Source organism: Pelobates fuscus, chromosome 2, assembly GCF_036172605.1.
Source record: "Pelobates fuscus isolate aPelFus1 chromosome 2, aPelFus1.pri, whole genome shotgun sequence".
NCBI classification, from domain to species: Eukaryota; Metazoa; Chordata; class Amphibia; order Anura; family Pelobatidae; genus Pelobates; species Pelobates fuscus.
Genome location: NC_086318.1, coordinates 121,465,980 through 121,481,027, shown reverse-complemented (window position 1 = coordinate 121,481,027; position 15,048 = coordinate 121,465,980). Strand labels below are relative to the sequence as shown.

Sequence of the window (15,048 nt, the reverse complement as noted above, 5' to 3'; positions counted from 1 at the left end):
AAGCGAGCAAATTTCATACCAATATAAAATGGAACGCAGTTTCTTCATAATAAATGATGCAGTGGAGAAATACTGGGAGCCTTGGACAAATTTTTGGTCAACATAATTCTATAAATTCAGATCATGATCCACCTCTAAATCTCAAACATAGATATAAATAACAAATGTCAAATCAAATTTAACATCCTACTACCCTGGACAGTGGAGTATGAATGGGAACAGGTTAGGATAACATTGTCTTGTATAGTATTGTTAATAACTATATTATTTGTTATGCGCTACTCCAATAAATTGTTCAAATTTGAAAAAAGAAATTAGAACTTGCCTTTTTTCCCCACACATTAAAAAAATAAAAAAAAATGAATAGCAAGTGACAAAAGCAGTAGGATAGCTATTTAAATCACTGCATGCTTATCATAGCTACCATATTTAAATTCCTGTTGTGTAGACCATTTGAAATTATAGTGAAATCTTTGTTTTATATTGAATGGTTTCATTAATGGATTGCTCTTCTGAACTGATTTTATCCGTTACTGCTGCATTCATGGTTTGCACCTCTTCTCCTTTCAGAGGCAATTATTTGGAGCAAACATGTGACACATCCAAGCAACCTGCTAATTTGGGTATTCATTGGGCAATAATTGAAAGAAAAAAAAAAAGTTATAATAAAAAAAAAAAAATGGTCGTACTGAAAGAGTTGTGGCATCAACATCTTTCTAGAGCTGCCACACAAGTTTTTAGAGAAATATTGCCAGACATGTAATAAACTGATCGGGATAGGAAATGATATCGCACAAAAATAAATTCAAAATAAACAGTAAAATGTAAGTTGCGTCTTGATTACAGTTTATCTGTGTATATACACAACAGATGGGGTTTATATCTTTGAACATTTACTAGTAGATTGAGACTAAAAAGGAATTACAGCAAAGTGACAAAGGATTTTATGAGGCAGATAAGATGGAGATGCAAGTTTAATATTATAGGATACCAGATGCATAATTAATACAACATTGCAAACACCATAAATATTGATACAGCTAAATAGATTTTTTTTTAAAAATGCAAGACTAAAAATGAGCTTGTTTCATTAGGAGTTCGAGACACTTACCATAGTAAAATTCTCCCTTTTGATACATCATAGGAACTTGTACCTCACTTTCGTCATCTTTGGTAAACGAAAATGTTCTGGTGTTTTCAGGTCTAAATTGGGATTTCCAGTTACCCTTAAAGTAGATTGCATTGACCAGAACCAGTCTTGTCAATTCGGTAAAATCTTCAGAGGAGAACAGATCGTGTATACGGTCTGGCAGAAGACAAGAGAACATTATGCTATTTACATGTAATATAGCCCTCGGATAGCCATGATATAACTACAAGCAGGGGGAAAACAAACAAAAATGACATATCATCCCAATCCTCCTCTGCTGAGATCACTCTCCCTCCACAAGTTTCTAGGAAGGGTGGTCGCTGACTGGGAATCGAACGGTTTCTTGATAAATACTAACAGCTTTAAAAGGGGCACTCTAAGCACCATAAGCAGATTATTTTGTGCAAACAGTGTTTTGGTTGTCAAACTAGAGGCTGGGACACAATTCTCGCAAATCTCATGCCCTATGCTGCCAACTAAAATAATGATAAACACTTCTTCACTACCTGCAAGCCTTAGGATGGCAATGACCGGTTGTGAGAGCTGAGCTAAACAATTCTTAGCCCCATTTTGTTTGATGAATGATGCAAGAGTAAAAACGTTGGCAGATGAGCTTCAGGTCTCAAGAGTCTAGCTCCTGAGTCAAACCACTCAAAAGCAGCAAGGAGAAAAGAAATCTGCTCACAGTTTCTTTAAACGCTGCTACTGATTGAATTAAATGCACGGTCCACCTCCATCCTAATCAGCTTTATTGAGTGTAAAACAGAATCTACAAAGATTAACATCAGTTTTACATCACATGGACAGAGACAATATTTCAGCGGCTACCAAAGATCCATGGATAAAATAAATATTTACATTTTATTTTAAAATGGAAAGAAATAGTCAAATGCAAACATGGCTACTCACATACCTACAGACCAGGTATATTCCAAAATAAGCAAGCTTTACAATTCGAAAATAAAAAAATAAAAATACCCCCACATATTCACAAAAGATCATGAAGCTAGAAAGTAGAATTCGTGCCGGTTCTTTTCAAACTATGCATGTTTCTCAAAACCTGTATATAGGAACAAATGCTTCTTTAAATATTGCAGTACAAGAACCGAAAATACATATCAAACAAACAAAATAAATCCTAGGTAGAAGCTGATAACATACTATTAGTGTGATTTTCCACCCACGTATTGATGTGATTTGCCACCGTTGAAGCTTGTTTAAAGTCTACATTTTCTACTTCTGCCTTGAAGTATTTTTTCATTAACTGAATAAACTTGTCACTGATATGAAATCCATCTTGTAAATACAGAGAGTTTGCGATGCTGAGTACATAATGTCTTTCCTGGGCTGTGATCATGCTGGAAAGATCTTTCAACAGAGTAAATTCTTCACCTTGAGAGAGAAAACCAGAAGATAACAAATTGAGTGAAAATAGCTTCAACTAGCATGAAAAGTATATTGATTTATATGGCTGAAAAATAAAGGAAATCTGTAGACTGCTGAAAAAGAAACCACAACAGAACGAATATACTGATGAACAGATCATTAAACATATTAAGTGATTTGGATATCCAAAATTAAGCTTGACACTATACTATAGGGTACAAAAAATCTCTGCCAAGTTAGTGTTTCTTATTTTAAATCATATACTCTTTAAAAATCTTTTGGTACCTCTTATTAGCCTTTAAAAAGAGTTCTTGTCACAAATTTTTCCCCCCATTGTTTGAATAATGGCCTTTTTGGGATGATTTGTTATAAATGCCCTTTAATATTCTTACCTTAATCAAACAGAGATCAGTGTTCTCCATGATGTGGCTAAACTACAACTTCCATGATTCTTAGAATAAAAATAGCCAGAGAATCATGGGCCGTTCAGCAACATCTGAAGGGCTAGAGTTTGGAGTACCACGGTTTAAATCAGTGGTTTCGAACCCAGCCCCAAGTATTTAGGGATTTACCAGTTGTGTCCTAGGTGGTTTTTTTTTTTTTTTTTCCCTAAAAACACAGCACACACTTTAGACACATCAGGATATTCCCTAAATCCTGGACTAGTAAAGGGTACTTGAGGACTGGCTTGGGAGCCCCTGATTTAGATGAATACAACAATCATTGCTATTGCAATTAGTTAAATCAATTACTATTATGTATTAACATGAACAATTACAGACGTACCATTTTTAAGCTTGTCATATCCCAGGGCATGTCGAATTTCTTTCAGGCTGGATCCATGAGCTCCCAGTTCCACCATTCCAACAGCAAGTGCAATGCTCAGAGGAGAGAAAAATATGTTTTCATCTTCTTTTGTTGCTCGAAGATCATGATAGAGCTTGATGGAGAACTCTGTGATTGTATCATCATGGACGCTTACACTGTACACTACTGTTAACGCAACAGTTACAAAAAGTATGCCGAAGAGATGCATAGTTAAATAAACCTATGGATGAAGCACAAAAGAAAAAAAAAAGAAAAAAAAAAAATATATATATATCAAAAACACAACAAATTAGTTAACGAAGCACACAAAAAAGGGAATATATAGGACAATTGTATTAATAGACTTGAATCCCTTAAGGACACATGACAATTATTTAATCAAGGATGTCTAAGGACCCAAGACGGAATAATTCAGTTAAGTGCCATTTTACCAGCAGGGACCGTTTCCCTGTTGCCAACTATGAACACACTCAATACCTGGAGAAAGAATAATTGGCCCCAGGCTGTTTGATTAGCTTTATGCAGTGCTCAAAGGGCGGGCTGCATACAGCAATTTAAATCATAGAGGCCAAGCTTCTGGTTTCAGCCACTGTGAAGTAATTTCTGAGGTCACCCATGATTCTCCCTGATAGTTTGAGACCCGGCCTAATGAGCAGTGTTGATTTTGTTGACTAACAATTTTAGTCAACTAAAACAAAATCAGATGACTAAAATGGCTTTATTTACCGCCAAAATTAACACTGGCAAGTAAGACACATGGGGGAGGGACACAAAGCGACATAGGGGGGCTGGGGAGAAAAATTCTTACATATAGGGCTATGGAGAGAAAGGGACTGGGAGGGTGAGTATGAAGAGCCACAGAGGGGCAAGAGAGAGACAGATAGAGGCTTTCACTAAACCCATTAGATTTTAGTTGTGTCGGCTAAAACAGCAGAGGGTCATGAGTGTTGGGCTATGCAGGTTGATCACTGAGATTGCAACTGCAGGAGGGGGGAGAGAGAGACAAGCCCACATGACAAGTAGTGTTGACTTTTGCAATGGTTATGCGGAAGGGGGTAATTTGCAGTGTCAGATAACTACAATGCCCCTATATGAAACATGGACCTATCAAATTCCATCTATAAAAACTGATATAGGAAGATCTCTATAACTTCACAACAGAACACCAAAGGCATACTCTGGTGGTATGGTTTTGTTCAGAAGAGGTATAGGAGCATAGTTTTGGGGACACAATCATAGTGTTATACATCAGAGTTAGTGTGGCTTTGCAGCAGAAGAAAATGGCTGGTTAACTTTCTTCTCCAAGTGCACCCCACAACAAATATACAGTTTACCCCACTTGCACCATGAGGACATCTACCAGATCTCTAGACCAGTTCCTACGGACCTAGAAATGACACCACCAGGTTTAGGCGGCAATGAATTGGAGGGATGGTTCTCCGATTTCAGACCATGAAGAACTACAGCTCATCTATGCTCTGCCAAACAATGCGGATCTGAGAGATGCCACAGCTGAATTGTGCTCTCAAGACTGACAATTGGGACTATATGGTTCGTTTACCAAGCAGCCGCACGAACCAGAGACCACCCTAGAGATCGTTAAGGTTAACAGATACATTGTTGCAATTTCCACCTCTGTGGTCTAAGGGTTTGTCTGGGTGGCCGCAATTCCGATGGACGACCACCTTGTTCGCATGGACCAAAACCGTGAACAGACTTCAGGGAGACTAAGCCACGAATGCCCTGGAACTTTTTTCGGTTATGGGACCATGCCTGCGGTCGGTCAAATACATGACTTTCAGGAAATTTCTGAACCCATCTGGGTGATTTTTGGATATGTTGGTCACCCAGATTAAGGCTATCAGGTGATGTAATATGTGGGGTTTTTATGTATTTTTAGGGTACATTTGGGGTGTTTAAAAAAAAAAAAAAAAAAAAAGTATGTTTTTTTTCTGTGCTTTTCTCAGTGTAATTGGATTAGAATTAGTACAGTTACTGACCCTGTTATCTCCCAAGCAGGGATTGTATGTTTGTTATGGGAGTGTTGGGCATTTAATCACTGTTCTCATTGGTCTGTCTTTGTGTTGGAGTCCCCAACAAGGTCCATGTGGGCGTACCCCTTGGTGCTCGCAAGTACTAGGAAGCATCGATTGACGGAGGTACCCGGTCAGGGTGCCAGGCGGTCCATCACAACAATGATGCACAAATATTCAGATAGATTCACTGATATACATACACTGACACACATACAGATACAGATACCCACACTGACACAAAGACATACAGATACAGACCCTGTATGTATGTCAGTGTATCTTTATGTATCTGTGTGTCAGACATACAGACAGATACACACCCTGACGCATACCTTGACACCCATGCAGATACATCTATACATACCCTGACACAGACACACTGACACCCATGCAGATACATAGACACCCATGCACAGCGATACATACTCTCTCTGACACATACAGATACATAGGGTATGTATCCTCAAGTGTGTCAGGGTATGTACCTGACACACGGGCAGATACACATCATTCATTATTTTTAGCCCCCTCCCATTGCTGTGTGTGTGTGTGTGAGAGGGGAGCAGTGTGTTATATTGGGGGGAGGGGGGGAGGGGGGGAGGGAGGGTAGGGGTAAATATGAGTACTCATCAAAAAACAAAAACATTTTATTAAAATAAAAAAGTATAAATAAACTATGTCCAGTGGCGTACACACAATCCATGGGTCACCACAGTCACCCCCTCCCAGCAGTGATGTCATGACAGGGGGCCCAGTCACGTTGTTAAAGCGCACAGCGCAGACCAGGCCCCCTGACAATTCATATCCATCGGGTGGCCCTGACAGCATGGGCCACCCGATGGACCCCTTAACATGTGGCCCCGGTGGTTTGCTGCACGGGCCGGGCAACGTGTCAGCTAGTACTCTGCCGCGGGGGTCCGCATGGCGGCCGGGCCCCCTAGAGTGACGGGCCCAGTCACAGCTGCAAACCTTGCGACCACGGTATGTACCCCACTATGTATATCCCCTCTCCCTCAGGGAGGGGGGGGGGGGACATTGACCTGGTGGAGATGAGCAGCACTACTCTGCCTGCAGTTCAGTCCTCCCGCAAGATCCTCAGAGCGTTGCCATGGTAACCCAAGGGAGGACCTTCTGGCACCCCGACTGGGTACCTCCGCCAATCGAGGCTTCCAAGCTGACACAGAGGACCGTAAGCACCTCACCGGACACCATTAAAAAAAAAAAAAAAAATCTCTGTAGCGGAGCTGCAATATTAAATCCCAATATATCCGCTGGTACAGAAAGTAATCCAGGTGAAGCGCTGGAAATGAAGGCAATATCCCAAATCCCCCAGTAACCGGACGAAACACAGTTCTGGGAGTTAACTGACGATTTTATTCACAGCTCCAGTATTTAAGTGGTTCCCCATGCAAGGGGTTTCCTTAATTACTTTACAGGGGTTATACAGTAGAGGACTACATGGGGAACTGAATATACAGGACATTTCTCCCACCATGCACTGCTGTACGAGAGGGATACTCCCACTAGAATATCCTGTTCAGTGGATTATCCCTCCGTGCAGCAGAACCGGCTTTTTACACACAAATCCATAACTTTAAACATTATTTGTGCGATTATACCGAATGACCGTTCGGTAGATAGCTGGGGTCTGAGAGCACACTTTGTGAAAGTACCGCTCAGATCCCAGCATAAATAACCGAACGAAACACACTTTATTATACATTAATCTAAAAAGTACCGAATACATAATTGAGAACAAAATACAGAAGGACCGCTCACGAACGGCCTGGAAGTACAGCGATGTTCGCGCCATCGAGTAGCCGATTTTAGTTCCAGGCACTCGACGACCAGACACCGCTGGGCAAAAGGAGGATCCAAGATGGCCGCCGCCTCGTGGTCGGTAGCCGAATGACGGCCACTGGGGAAATCAATTAGCCGCCAATTGCTACAAGGGTGCAATTGGTTAATGGGAGCCACACGACCCCCTGTGTGTGGGCTCCCATTCGGTACTTTGTTCGTTTCACGAACAGTGTGTAAAGTCACTGTTCGTGTAACTACCATATGAATACTAGCGGCTTTCGGCTACTAGCATGCGAATGCTCTCTATTACAGATATACACGAATACATAAATTAACTGAATCAAAGCAGCTTTTCTATGACAACCTTCAGACCTTAAACAGTACAACCTTGAGTGGCTAGGTTTGCCACAATCTCTAGTTATTTAAATGTGCAAGTAAAGCTTTGAGATAGAGATTATCTCTCTCTCTCTCTCTCTCTCTCATATAAATGCTCGGCACTCACCCCTTTTGTTGTTAAAGCCTTGGTGCTACCAAATGTATAAAAAGTATATATTTAACCCCTTAAAGCGGCACTGTCATGCCAAACTTACCTTTCCTCAATCTCTTCCTCTTCTCTCCCTCTCTCAGGATCTGTTCTCCGTTTCTTCCTGTCTGCTATAGTTTCCTTTAAAATCATAAGACAAAGTAGGGACTCTTTGCCTTATGGAGGATTCCTCCGCTTGACCAGCTCTGACCAGCGAAGGAGCAAAGTGTGCTTCATTTCTGCTGGTCAGAGCAATTTTCCCATGATCCTTACCTTTCCTCTATGTTCCCGCGATGCTTCCTGTCATTTTAGCCGAAACTGCCGAATTGCGTTCTTACTGAATGAGAACCGTATGTTCGTTTGTTTTAGAAAGCAATTCGCCACTTTGTTCGGATCGCAATTTCATTCGAATGAATGAAACTCCGATCCTATTCGTGCTGTGGCTGCATCTTGCAGCTGCTTAGTAGATAACTCCCTAATTCCCACGGTATTAGGGAGTTATCTACTAAAAGGCTGAAAGACCTAAATTTACTAATACTAAGTAAAGATTACTTAGTATTAGTAAATAATATGGCTGCTCACTGTAAAAAAAATAAACTAAAAACCTATTGGCCCCCACCCCGCCCTAAAGTAAAATTAGGGGGGAGACCTATTGTTTCCCCCCCCCCCCCCGCGGTTGGTGGGGGCCATAATGATAATGGGGGGGACGGGGACCTACTCTTCTCCCCCCCCACAGGCGGCAGGTGGGGGGAACCTACTGTCTTCCCCCCCGGCCCCCACTCCTGCGTGGCAGGTGGGGGCAATAAAGATAACGAGGGGGGGGGACCTACTGTCCTCCCCCTCTCCGGCCCCCACCCCTGGGCGGCGGGTGGGGGCCATAATGATAAGGGGGGGGGGGGGGACCTACTGTCCTCCCCCCCGGCCCCCACCCCTGCGTGGCGGGTGGGGGCCATAAAGATAACGAGGGGGGGACGACCTACTGTCCTCCCCCTCTCCGGCCCCCCACCCCTGGGCGGCGACCATAATGATAATGGGGGGGGGGGGGAGACTCCTACTGTCCTCCCCCCCGCCCCCACCCCTGGGCGGCGGGTGGGGGCCCTAAAACAATTAACCCCCCCTCCATCAAAGGTGACTAGGGGTCCCCAAGCCCCTAGTCACCCACCCCCCACCCAAATAAAAAAAGCCCCTACCTACCCCCCCTCACCCTAAAAAATAGTGAGGGGGGAATAAAATTACTACCCTGTAAATAAAATTAAACTTACCATTCAATGTCTTTTTTCTGAAATCTTCATTTTTTCAGCCCCAAAAAGGCCAAATAAAAATCCATTATACAAGTAGAACTTAAAATAAAATCAAAAACAATAATCCATCTTCACCCATGGAGGGCTCCGCGCAGACTGAGCTCCGCAGGACGGGGGAAGGCTTATAAAGCCTTGCCCCGCCCTGCAATTAGGCTAAGAACACTCTGATTGGTAGCTTTAAGCCAATCAGAGTGCTCTTTGTCATTTTACACAGCGTGGGAAAGTTCTTTGGAATTTTCCCAATCTGTGTAAAATGACAAGAGCACTCTGATTGGCTTAAACCCACCAATCAGAGTGTTCTTAGCCTAATTGCAGGGCGGGGCAATGCTTTATAAGCAGAGCCCTCCATGGGTGAAGATGGATTTTTTTTTTTGCGCTCGTGTTTTTTCTTTTTCGTCAGGTTTTTTTTATTTTATTTTAAGTTCGACGGGTATAATGGATTTTTATTTGGCCTTTTTTGGGGCTGAAAAAAAATGAAGATTTCAGAAAAAAGACGACATTGAATGGTAAGTTTAATTTTATTTACAGGGTAGTAATTTTATTCCCCCCTTACTATTTTTTTTAGGGTGAGGGGGGTAGGTAGGGGCTTTTTTATTTGGGTGGGGGGTGGGTGACTAGGGGCTTGGGGACCCCTAGTCACCTTTGAAGGGGGGGGGGTTATTTGATTTAGGGCCTCCACCCGCCGCCCAGGGGTGGGGGCGGGGGGGGAGGACAGAAGGTCCACCCCCACCCCCCTTCATTATCATTATGGCCCCCACCCACCGCTCAAGGGGTGGGGGCCGGGGAGGACAGTAGGTCCCCATCCCCCCATTGTAATTTATGGCCCCCACCAGCCGCGCAGGGGTGGGGGCCGGATAGTAGGGATTTTATTTTACAGTGAGCAGCCACTGGCTGCTCACTGTTTAGTGGACATGCGGTATAGCGAGTAAGGGCATTGGGGAGATTTTAATCTCCCTTATACTATTATGGGGGTCATATTGACCCCCACAGAGTGAGGGGGGGCCTGGGGGGCTTATGAAGTGGCAGGGAGCAGTGATATTCAGTGTTTGTTCGTCTGATTTTTCTATTCATTCATTCGTCTGTCTGATGAATGAATAAATGAAATTCCCGTTCGCATGTCCAGGTGTTTCACTGTGCATGTGCGGGAATCTCAGTGCTATCTAGTGTGGGCAGATGACGTGTCCCACAGTGACTTCACCTACCCACACAAAAGATGGCGGCGCCCTGAATAAAAGATCGGGGCAGAAAATAAAGATTAATAAATAGGTAATCTGGGGGGCTTAGGGGTATTTGGGGGTGACTAGGGGGTCAAGTGGATGTAGTGGAGGCGGGTTAAAAAAACAAAAACGGGATTCGGCATGACAGTGCCGCTTTAAGGACACATGACATGTCAGGATTCCCTTTTATTCCAGAAGTTTGGTCCTTAACTGAAGCAAAGAGGTGCACTCATAGAGTGTGTGTATATATATATACTTATTTAAAAAACAAAAAACACATCCTTTTATTGTTCAGGCATAATATTTTTAAAGAAAATAAATGATAATGGGGATTTTGCTCAGTTACAAATATAAAAGTACGCATAACATAAAAAAAAAAAAAGTTAGTTTCGGTATTACTCAGTAAGCATTGCTCATTCCCTCTGTAGTTTCTGCAGCAAACAGTAAGTGATGATGAAATGGTGCATAAGGCAACATTTGCAGGGTTATTCACAATACCAGTAATTGTCAGGTGTTCTCCAAAGAATTACACATTTTCGGCCAAAGTAATTGGAAAAATCTTCAAACTCAAATATATGTCCAGCAGAGTTATTGTGCCCTTAAAATAGTGCACCCCTGTGAAATATAGGACAACTCACTTCGTGAATAACCTGGACAATGTTGCAATTTTAGTTTGAGCTATTGCGGCCTTCCAATATGTAATATTTCTGAATAACCAAATACATTATATACACACACACACACACACAAATGATTTGTAAATCTCTCATACTTTAATGTTTATTTAAAAAGATTCCGTTGGTAAAAGGATTTTACTATCCATTTAACGCAAGTGTAAAAGAACAAAATTGTTTACACAATTTAGCAAATATGTTATTGATTGTGCAAGAACTGATACCAAGGCTAGAGCCAGGACAGCATGTGTTTATCCTTTATATGCAAAAATTCCAGAGTAGAACAAACAGAAGATATCTCTGCTCTTTCCATCTGAACTAGAGGCCATGCTAACTCAAATATCAACCTCTTGCCTTCAAGATGACTGAGGAAAACAAACAGTCAGCTTACTACTAGATGTGAGATGGACTGAACTTGAAAGACACATGTCTCTTTTCAGCTTTGTAAATAGGTTTTCTCAAATTTCTCCAGAAATCGAAAGTGGTAACTGGACACCATGACAGACAGCATTTACACAGAATACCAGTTTTACAGGTATGGCAGAAACTGTAAACATTTCATCATGTCTGGTAATATCTACACCAGAAATGGACAACAGAAATTACATAGCAGTTGCAAGAACTACAACTCCCATGATATTTTGCCACCCTGAAAAGTGGCAAAGCATCATGGGAGTTGTAGTGCTACAGTAGCTGAGGAATCTACAGTTTGGCCATTGCCTAGTCTATACATAGTAACTTACACAAGAAATTAACATTAACACAAAGCATTCATATTAGATTATCAAAGCTGAACCCCATTGTGCTCATGTAAAGACAATGAGCATTTGGACCAACATTCCCATCATCCTTAGATATACAGAGAAATGTAGATCACAGCAGGTGGAATAGGAGAAGCCTTAATAACCACAAAAAAAATAAAATATTAAAAAAGCCAATGCTGGTATCAGGTGTGCTCTTATTTTTCAGCTCCTTGAAATAGCCATGGAGACAGCATGAAAATACTGTAAACAAACCCAGAGGTTTAACCCAGGCAGCAATAATGACCCTGATATAGACATGGTGCTGGTGCCATTATTGGGGAAGGACTGGCAGCCCACCCCTCACACTGTGTATCCCAGCCAGTCACTGGCATGCATTGGGAATACTGGGAGCATCTCCTGCCTTACCTCAGGACCAAACCTCGCTGCTCCAGCTCCAGAGATACTGCAGCTCCTCCTGCTTCAGCTGACTGCAGGCTCAACCTCTCTTTTCACCAGCAGGCTAACCCAGGCTCTAGGCACGTTCTATCCTGGCAGCCAATCAGCGCACAGCTACCAATTTACACCTTCTCCGATTGGCCCGTACTTCGGCTCCCCAGAGCCACTCCTGCTCGCCATTTGACAAGCGTTCTGTTTGTTATGACAGGCTCGGGGTTCGCAAAGGATTCTGGGAAGGTTAGTTCCGTGTCGCGTCAAGCCCAGCGCACCGAGTAGGGCGAGCGACTTCCATTCCCATCAGCCCAGTGACTGTTCGCACAGTGTGTGTTGGTGTGTCATAGCCCCGCCCCTCGAAAGGTAAACCCGTCGGACTGGTTCCGGGCAACGCCTGTTTCTGCTTTAGGACGGTGGACACTTCCTACAGCGGACTTCCGGTGCCTGGGACTCCCGAGCGGGTGGCTGTAGATCGGGGCCGGGAAGCGCTGCGTCCGCTGGATCACAGGTAAACCGGGGCCCGGCCTGGGGGAGGGTCAGCCCTGGGGAGCCGGCTGTCTGGGCTCCGGGCACTGTGTGCTGAGTAATGCTAATCCGGGGCCCGGCCTGGAGCTGTCACTGAATGGGGAATATAATCCGGGACCCTGTCCGTCCTCGTAATCATTCCCACCGGGCAACCCGGCCAACCAACCCGCCTCCCACCGGTCACCTCACCCGGCCCGCCTCCCACCTGCACTCTCCTAGGCCGTACCAGGCTTTATCTGAACCGGCCAAGTCTGATATCGGACGGCCATTCCTGTATGTCAGGGAATGTAGACCATGGCCCACCTGTGTAATGGGGGGGCTCTAGACCACGGCCCACCTGTGTAATGGGGGGGGGGGGGCGCTCTAGACCACGGCCCACCTGTGTAATGGGGGGGGGGCTCTAGACCAGGCCCACCTGTGTAATTGTGTAATGGGGGGGCTCTAGACCACGGCCCACCTGTGTAATGGGGGGGGGGGCTCTAGACCACGGCCCACCTGTGTAACGGGGGGCTCTAGACCACGGCCCACCTGTGTAATGGGGGGGGCTCTAGACCGCGGCCCACCTGTGTAATGGGGGGGCTCTAGACCACGGCCCATCTGTGTAATGGGGGGGCTCTAGACCACGGCCCACCTGTGTAATGGGGGGGCTCTAGACCACGGCCCACCTGTGTAATGGGGGGGCTCTAGACCACGGCCCACCTGTGTAATGGGGGGCTCTAGACCATGGCACACCTGTGTAATGGGGGGGGGGCTCTAGACCATGGCCCACCTGTGTAATGGGGGGGGGCTCTAGACCATGGCCCACCTGTGTAATGGGGGGGGGCTCTAGACCATGGCCCACCTGTGTAATGGGGGGGGCTCTAGACCATGGCCCACCTGTGTAATGGGGGGGGGCTCTAGACCATGGCCCACCTGTGTAATGGGGGGGGGCTCTAGACCATGGCCCACCTGTGTAATGGGGGGGGGGCTCTAGACCATGGCCCACCTGTGTAATGGGGGGGGGCTCTAGACCATGGCCCACCTGTGTAAATGGGGGGGGGGCTCTAGACCACGGCCCACCTGTGTAATGGGGGGGGGGGGAGGGGGGCCTCTAGACCACGGCCAAGCCTCTCCTGTTTTTGTTTTGTGATTTATATATAGGACCTTGGGATTGATTACAATATTGTGAACATGGTATGCCCACCATAAACCACAGTGATAGAAGTTGTGAATGGATTTGGGGTGGGGGGGGAGAAGACTGGGAATAACAATAGGTGATTAATAATATAAATTAATGTATCACTATCTGATTGACAAGGGAGAAGTTTTTGTGAATAAAACATTCTCTATATGCTTTTACTTCACCCGAGCAGATCTAAGCAGCTTTATTATGCCTCGTTTCCACTGAGCGGATCGGTTCGGGTTGGTACACTTTGGAAGGTTTAGAATGGACCAGCCCATTCTGGTGAGCGTTTCCACTGCAAGTCAGACCTTCAGGGCCATGCGGGGTTTAGAAAAAATGCTCTTCCTGTCCACCAATCAATGGATTGTATAGTAGCTCCACCCTAACCGAACCGTTCCATTTCCTATGGCCCTACATCTGAAGCAGGACCCTGAATGGATTGGTACGGTTCGCTTGTATGGACCACTTTCATAATGGAAACACCCAAAATAGCGAACCGTACCGAACTGAACCGAACCGATCCGCTCAGTGGAAACGAGGCATTAGGTCATTCCTATCTAGAGAACATATAGGGCTATATATGTCCCAGCATTTCCTGGGTAGACCGTGACAAGGGGCAAAAGCTATTGGAATAGTGCAGTTTGTGTCAGCACTCTCAGGGTTAATGGCAACATTGTATATTGTGTTGAACTCAAACTGAATTTTCTTGGTTGATTAATTTTGGCTAAATTAGATATTTTGGATTATACTTTAATATTTTATTTTACTTCCCAATAATTCAAACTTTAGTGAGTTGCCTTGTCAATGTTCTGTGTTTACAGATAGAAATTGTAAACATACCAGGCTTTGTGTTAATAGGAAATACATTGTTTTGGTCTGAAAATCATAGTGCTACATTTGTGGCCAATATAGTGTACTTATAGTTTAGCCAACATTTTGGCATTTCTGCTGTTCTAAGTTAACAGTTTAGTTTTCAGTACTCTCGGTACATTTTACTAGTCAAGGCACACTGTCTTTAGGTTAGTATTTGAAAACCAGAAACCAAAATTATGGATGTAGGCTTCAAGGATTACTCTTGTGCTTGTTAAATGTAATTTCAACTTCCACTTGGAAAATGTAATTTGTTTTGTAAGTTTGCATACTGATATAGTATTTATAATTACTCTTTGAATCATTTATTAGTTTTTTTATTAACTGTTTCATGGCTTGGCAAATACAGGTCTTTATGTCACAACTTGCGCGTCGAAACAGAA

The 15,048-nt window shown here is 44.1% G+C and overlaps 2 protein-coding genes across 2 annotated transcripts in view; one reads left to right on the top strand and one right to left on the bottom strand.

Annotated features, from left to right (window-relative positions):
• The window catches only part of SERPINI1 (serpin family I member 1), a 32,229-nt gene extending 20,003 nt beyond the window's left edge, over positions 1 to 12,226 (bottom strand). The window contains exons 1-4 of the mRNA XM_063442613.1: positions 12,085 to 12,226; positions 3,323 to 3,584; positions 2,312 to 2,542; positions 1,112 to 1,306 (exon numbers count right to left, since the gene is read on the bottom strand). Of these exons, the coding sequence (XP_063298683.1) occupies positions 1,112 to 1,306; positions 2,312 to 2,542; positions 3,323 to 3,572 (676 nt within the window). The 5' untranslated portion in view covers positions 3,573 to 3,584; positions 12,085 to 12,226. The remainder of the gene's footprint in view (positions 1 to 1,111; positions 1,307 to 2,311; positions 2,543 to 3,322; positions 3,585 to 12,084) is intronic.
• Positions 12,227 to 12,332: 106 nt separating this feature from the next.
• The window catches only part of PDCD10 (programmed cell death 10), a 29,872-nt gene continuing 27,156 nt past the window's right edge, over positions 12,333 to 15,048 (top strand). The window contains exon 1 of the mRNA XM_063442614.1: positions 12,333 to 12,616. The gene's annotated coding sequence lies outside the window, so the exon portion shown is untranslated. The remainder of the gene's footprint in view (positions 12,617 to 15,048) is intronic.